Here is a 7,011-nt window from a genome sequence, read left to right on the forward strand (position 1 = left end):
GCTGCTGTCTTACAGTGTTGGGTTACTTTAATATAAGCAACGATAGGAACATTACCCTGATCGTTCACTAGAGAGCGCTGTCCCCGGGACGCTGTTGAGAAACCCCTTTATCATTAGGCCCAAAAGTGTTATATGAAAGACGGTTGTTGTGCTACATGATTCTTTGATTATTTCTGGTTTAGAAGCTTTTGATCTCTCTCACTGTGTGTGTGTGTTTGTGTGTGTGTGTGTGTGTAATATTGGATTATTTTATGTTAAATGAACATGATGTATTTTTGTTCATCTCTTTGTTTTGGGATTACTATACAAAAACTGTGATTACATACCTATGTTTTGTTTGTTTTTCCCTCTTGTCTGTCTTCAGTATCACCGGCAGACTTGTGCAGTGTTACTCAGCGAGTTAGTAGCCTACATCCTCTCTCTCCGTTTGGGGCATCCTCTGCCAGAATTGTACCCAGTGTAATTGAATTGCAATGGTGTGAGTTAAATGAGATTTGTCGCTGCCTTTTAAACCTCCGTTTCTTTATTGTGTGCAATTTGAAATTCATTTTTTTTTAAAAAGAAAGAACCTTTACCCCTCCTGTTTCCAAAATGCTCATCCCCATTAAGCAGCCTATTGCATTCAAATATTCGAAATCTAATGAGTCTAAGCTTAATTTGAATGGTTTCTCTCTTTTTTTAAAACTGAAACGTTAAATTAAATTAGAAGATCGATCTATTTCGTGAATTATGTTTCCTGATATAATGTGAACTCTTAATTATAAGCAATTTAATTGCAATTTAAAGGTTAGATTTTTTTAAAAAACTCAAACCCCGAAAGTAGAAAAAAAAACGTTTTTATTTAATTTTTTTCTAAAGGGAAATAAAGCCGAAATACAAAAATACATATATTTGCTACATAGTCCGAAGAAAAAAATAGAAAAGCTTGCCTGGTTTGAAAGTCAACTGACTTTATTCGACTTTTTTTTCAAGAAGTGACAAAAAAAAAAATTTTATTTCAAGTATTTCTCATCAACCAGTCCCGATAGTCGATACTTTTATTAGAAACAAGACTGAAAACGTGGACGGAGAAGAAAAAACGGAGGCCAATTATAGGAAATAAGGTGCACATGTGAATTTTTTTGAACGTGCTGGAGTGTTTGCAGGGGTGGAAAGGTCTCTCTGTGTGTTTGCTGTTCATCAACGATAAGTCTCCTGGGGTAAGTGTGTGGATATAAACTGACAGGCCATATCTGAAGGTGGATATATATTTTGTGCTGCTGTGCTTAGACGTGATGACTTGAATCCAAAGCGGAAAGTTTGGAAGTGAGTGTGAGAGCGCGATGAGGAATGCTGGACAACGCGATTAATGTAGACTATTTCCTGTTTAGTCTTCGAGATAAAAATGTGACAAAAAAAATCTGCGTGTCGTTCTAATCTCTTAGGAATAATGTTTAATTCAGTTTCAACAACAAACTAAAGGTTATTTGCACATTTAATTGATTATAAAACGATATATTGAGCTTTAGCTGCGTAAAGAGAACGCCATAACGCTCCAGTCAGTGCTTGGAATATGAAAGTTAAAAACTAAACTTATCTGTAAGCATCACAAATTTTTCCTTGTTCTTATTTCTAAAAGACGCTTTCTAATTGAATTAGAGTAGTGCGACCATTGGCTGTGGAGAGGGTTGGTGCCCCAGCGTGTTTCTCCAAAAAGCCCCTCCCCTTAACGCTTACAATCGTTTGGGTCTATGGAGAACTACATCGTATAAGAGCCTCTGAACAGCCCATGTCCAACCCATAATCTGATCTGAAAATTCGTAGGTGAGGAGAAGGTTTAACCTCCTTCCATCATTCGTAAGGGAGGGAGGCGTGCAGACAGAAACAACCAGGGCGCCTGTGGTTGTGTCGCCTCCTTGGCTGAGATTGACTCTCTGGACTCTCTTGAAACTCTTTCTTATTTATTGCAAGATCTAAACAATGCAGTTAGAGAACATCCTTCCCAGCGCTAGCATCAATTTACCCAAGACCTTTTACAATCTTTCCTCGTCGGACAGTGCCAACAACAGCCCGAGGCCATCATCGCAGCTTGACTATCAAGAAGTCGACCGGACGGAATCAGAGTCTAACAGCGCTCCTAAGAAATATCTGAGCGGGGTGGGAAACGGGATGCTGGGCGAGGGAGAGGGGGACGCCTTCACTAAAACCGGGCCCGATGGGAGGAAAGGCTCTCCGGTGCTCGGTGAGGACGAGTTGACGAGCGGTCGGCGTTACAACATAGATGAACTTGGCTCTGACAGATACTTCATCTCGTCCTCCCAGGCGAGTTCCGACATGGCAAGCCCCTGTTCCCTCTTTCCCTATGCAGGACAGACCGGGTCGGTGTACACCGGGTCCAGCAGCTCCAGGTATCCGGCTTCACTTCATTACGGATCCGTCCTGCCGCCAACAGGCTTCTCCTCCTCTTCCGTGTGCACCGGACGGAGCCAGTTTAGCAGCGGAGGGTACCAGTTCAGCCAGGGTCCGGGCTGTTTGTACCCTTCCTATCCTGGGACGGGGACGGGTATTGGCTCCATGTCTCTGCCGGGTTCTGCCGCCGGAGCCAGAGCGCAGGTCTATCTCTGCAACCGGCCTCTGTGGCTGAAATTCCACCGGCACCAGACCGAGATGATCATCACCAAACAGGGCAGGTAAGCAGATGCGCTGCCGGTGGCTTTAACTTCCTAATTTAAACACTCATACACTCATCTCCAGAATATGAAATTTTCGTTCTTGTACTTTCAGTTTGTCGGTTTTTTGACAACTTAATCTTTCACAACTTTTTGCGCATGAGCAAAATTTTACGCACATGATCCAAGGTGCTATAAATTTCAAGTTTTCGTTTCTGGTAAATTGTAAACGTACAATTACGCAACAGGCTAAACATGACACTGGAAAAAAATATACATTCATTTTCAGATTTGATGTTAGTCAAGAATTCTGCCAAATGCATCATGTGAAGGCATCCAATGTCAAAGTGTTGTTTCCCCCTGCACAGCTGTTAATTATTTCTGTTTTGCCTTTTTTTCCCCCAGACGGATGTTCCCATTCCTCAGTTTCAACATCACTGGACTCAACCTCACGGCCCATTACAATGTCTTTGTAGAAATTGTTTTGGCTGACCCCAATCACTGGCGCTTTCAAGGAGGAAAGTGGGTCACTTGTGGAAAAGCAGATAATAATATGCAAGGTGAGTTAAAGAATTAATAATTAATTTTTTCCCCCCCAACTCTTGAAAATTTAAATTTTATGTTTTATGAATGTTTCAGTGTGAAAAAATGAAATTAAATCAAATAAGAAATTAATAAAAGTTGTTTAGAGATAATGTAGCAAACCTGCATTTAGTGTGACAGTCATGAGGATATACGAGTAAAATATGGAGTAAAGATTAAGCCATAAATATCCTTTTTTAATTGTTGAAGAAATATAGTTTTTCTTTATTTCATAGCAAACTTAAAATATTTAATATGTTGCGATTTTTAATGTTTTATTGAAACAATTTAGCCTCTTGTACTCGGTACAGTTTAATCTCAAGTGAGAAATCTCGGGTAACCAACTAGTATGTGAAAATTCTTATTAAATATGGATTTAAAAAAAAATGGTATTTTAAAGACTTATATCCATTTAAATAAATGTTATTAATTCATTTTATATTTTAACTTAAGAAAATAATGATAAAAAAAAAATACCAGTTCTCTGCTTTTGTGGAAACAAAGTTTTAGAATTGTATTTCAGTAAATGAAAGATATTCCAAGCTCTTCTCTATCAATTAATGTTTTCATCAATCATCTAACATGAAATTAAAATCATAGGAAAGAAGTTTTATTCTATTCTCACTTATTGTACCAGTATTTTCCCCTAAAAGTATTTAGACAAATAAAATGTTTGGTAAATCATACATTGTCAGTCATTTAATAATGTTAAGAAGCCAGATGTTATTTATTTTTGTCGATATTCAGACAAAATAATTTGCACATGTTGTGTTATAATATTTGTCATAATTTGTCATATCACTAAACAGTGTTATTTCAATCTTACAGGTAACAAAATGTATGTTCATCCTGAATCCCCGAATACTGGTGCTCACTGGATGAGGCAAGAAATCTCTTTTGGCAAATTGAAGCTGACCAACAATAAAGGGGCCAACAACAACAACACACAGGTGAAATATTAATTCCTGACAAATTCAATTTTTTCAAATTAACATTGTTTCTGGCCTTATTTAGTAGTAATCTATGAAAATAATTATTTGGATATTATAACTGACAAGTACAATTGCCATCTTTAATGATACTTATTAAACAATATCGATTTTAATTGACTAAAGAAGAGAAATAGATTTATGCCGCTTATGTTTCAGTTTTTGATATGTGCCGCGTTTTACTTATTGCAAATCTGTCCCTTGCAGATGATTGTCTTGCAGTCTCTTCACAAATACCAGCCGCGGCTGCACATTGTTGAAGTGACAGAAGACGGAGTGGAGGACATGAGCAACGAGGCCAGAACTCAGACCTTCACCTTCCCAGAGAACCAGTTTATAGCCGTCACTGCTTACCAGAACACAGATGTAAGAATATGAATTATTATTAGTTGTTGTTGTTGTTGTTGTTGTTGTTGTTTTTTGGTTGTTTTTTTTTTTTATTTAAAAAAACTTTTTGCCTATTTAGTTGCACTAAAATCAAATGATCTTGAAGTACATATATAAAAAAAATCTTTATTATTGCTCTTTATTCATGCAGTGCAGATATCTGCTTTGAGATGCACATTATTTATGCAGGATTTCTTATTTCTTTCAGATCACACAGCTGAAGATCGATCACAACCCATTTGCAAAAGGCTTCCGGGACAATTATGACTCGTACGTGTCTTACACTTAAAGCTGTGTGGTTTATCTGTTTTTCCGGTGGTACATTATTTGATACATGGCTTTTACCTTGAATTGTATTCGTGCAGCTAATTTTGTGTATTTGTGGGTTCTTTCTTCATCTGTTGAACAGGATGTACACAGCCCCAGAGAGTGACAGGTTGACTCCATCCCCCACAGACTCTCCTCGCTCTACTCAGATTGTGCCCGGGGCCCGCTATGCCATGCAGCCTTTCTTTCAGGACCAGTTTGTCAACAACCTGCCTCAGAACCGCTTCTACACCGGCGAACGGGCCGTTCCCCAAACCAACAGCCTCCTCTCCCCACAGAGCGAGGATGCCAGCGCGGCTGCCTCTGCCCAGCGCTGGTTCGTCCCCCCAGTCCAGCAGCCGGGCTCCAACAAGCTGGATCTGTCGTACGACAATGACTATTCCACCAGCAGCCTGCTGTCCTACGGCATCAAGCCCCTATCCCTACAGACATCCCACGCCCTCAGCTACTACCCAGACTCGGCCTTTGCTTCCATGGCAGCAGGCTGGGGAACCAGAAGCTCTTACCAGCGCAAGATGACCACGGGCCTGCCCTGGTCCCCCCGTCCAAGCCCCCCAGCCTTCCCGGAGGACCAGCTGGGGGCCACTAAAGACAAGCTGCCTGAGGAGAGCGCGCCACCGGCCTCGGCCTGGATCGAGACGTCCCACTCACTGAAATCGGTGGACTCTACCGATTCTGGTGTGTACTCCATGGTCTGCAAGAGGCGCAGGATGTCCCCTGGGGGCTCAAGCACAGAGAACTCCCCAACCATCAAGTGTGAAGACTTGACTACGGAGGATTACAACAAGGACAACCCAAAAGGCATGGGTTATTATGCATTCTACACAAGCCCCTAAGACTGTATTTATTGAAACTAAATATAATTCTTTTGTTTATTATTGAGTGCTCTCCATTCCTTGTTAATGTCTTTTTTTCTCTTTTCTCTAAAGGTGCCAAAGCTTAGTGTTCCCCCAAGCAAGCTGCACAAGGTTTTTTTCCCAGGCCAGCCCCTCACATACCTGAGCAGAAACATGCATAGTGATTGTTGTTTTTGAAAAAGCATGTCCCTTTTTATTCATTTATTTTTACAACTTTTTTTTCTTTCTTTTTTTTTTTTTTTTTTTACAAATGTGATTTTTTATTTTTCTGCCCCTGCGTATTTAAGTCATTTTCGTTGTACAGTATTGGTGCACTTTAGAATGTGATGTATCTTGTACAAATTGTCTTCTTGGAGGTGTTATTAAATGGATAATAAAAACAGCTTTTCATAAAGCATTGTCCAAATGTCTTTCCCTGTATGTTTTATTCATATATTATGGCTCACACTCATTGCACCGATGGAAGTTTTAAAATATTCAGCATAATTAGATGTAAATTTCTTTTTTTTTTTTTTTTTTAAATATATAAAGGCCGCTTCAGAAATTAAATGTTAAAATGTTTCAATCAATGGAAAATTAGAAATGTACAGGTTTTATCACACTGTGAATGTGTGTGAGTAGAGTGATCTGCAGTATGAGCCTTGTGTATTTTATGGTCTCTTTTGGAAACAACGAATTTGTGACTCTTAGAGTAAATGAAGGCCCTAAAGCAATTACCTGAAGTTGAAACAAGTTAGAGCATAAAATCAATCTTGCAGCATAATGCAATGTTTTGATGGAGGATTAATATAATATTATAGCCCATTTAATCTAAGAGTATCCATTTAGTAGCATTTATCAGTATTCCTCCTGTAAAGAAATTAGACTAATTGTACGCAAATAAGTCGGGAATACATTTCCACTAATATTAGTTTGCAAACAAATATTTGATAAGCTTCTACTATTAGGGCCATCATTCCATTACATCTTTCTTATAATTCTTAAAATAAAGCATAAAATTGTTTGTTACTATCCAAGAAATGACGACATATACAGTTTTTGTGAACAAAATGAAGTCAGAATTATTTAGACAAAAAAATGACAATGACATATAGTGTTTTAAGCCCACAGTCGGTGAGTACTTTGATTTCAGTACTCAGAGGCCATGGCATGTATGCACAAAAGCTGAGCAATCCTTTTAAAGCAAATAAGTGTTACAAGATAACATCGGTTCTCACAATT

The 7,011-nt window shown here is 38.9% G+C and overlaps 1 protein-coding gene across 5 annotated transcripts; it reads left to right on the plus strand.

The window, feature by feature from the left end:
- Positions 1-1,012: 1,012 nt before the first annotated feature.
- Positions 1,013-6,200, plus strand: eomesa (eomesodermin homolog a). Of its 5 annotated transcripts, XM_042434528.1 has the most exons (8): positions 1,015-1,199; positions 2,037-2,669; positions 3,054-3,208; positions 4,059-4,180; positions 4,427-4,585; positions 4,815-4,876; positions 5,016-5,734; positions 5,863-6,200. In XM_042434528.1, the coding sequence occupies exons 2-8, from the start codon at positions 2,149-2,151 to the stop codon at positions 5,874-5,876; spliced, it is 1,752 nt and encodes a 583-aa protein (XP_042290462.1). In that variant the 5' UTR covers positions 1,015-1,199; positions 2,037-2,148; the 3' UTR covers positions 5,877-6,200. The 5 variants fall into 5 exon arrangements, with proteins under 5 accessions (XP_042290461.1, XP_042290462.1, XP_042290463.1 ...); XM_042434527.1 differs by lacking the exon at positions 5,863-6,200 and having other exon boundaries at positions 1,013-1,199; positions 5,016-5,856; XM_042434529.1 differs by lacking the exon at positions 5,863-6,200 and having other exon boundaries at positions 1,017-1,199; positions 2,302-2,669; positions 5,016-5,855.
- The last annotated feature ends 811 nt before the right edge of the window (positions 6,201-7,011 follow it).

The sequence above is a fragment of the Thunnus maccoyii genome, chromosome 15, assembly GCF_910596095.1.
Source record: "Thunnus maccoyii chromosome 15, fThuMac1.1, whole genome shotgun sequence".
NCBI lineage: Eukaryota > Metazoa > Chordata > Actinopteri > Scombriformes > Scombridae > Thunnus > Thunnus maccoyii.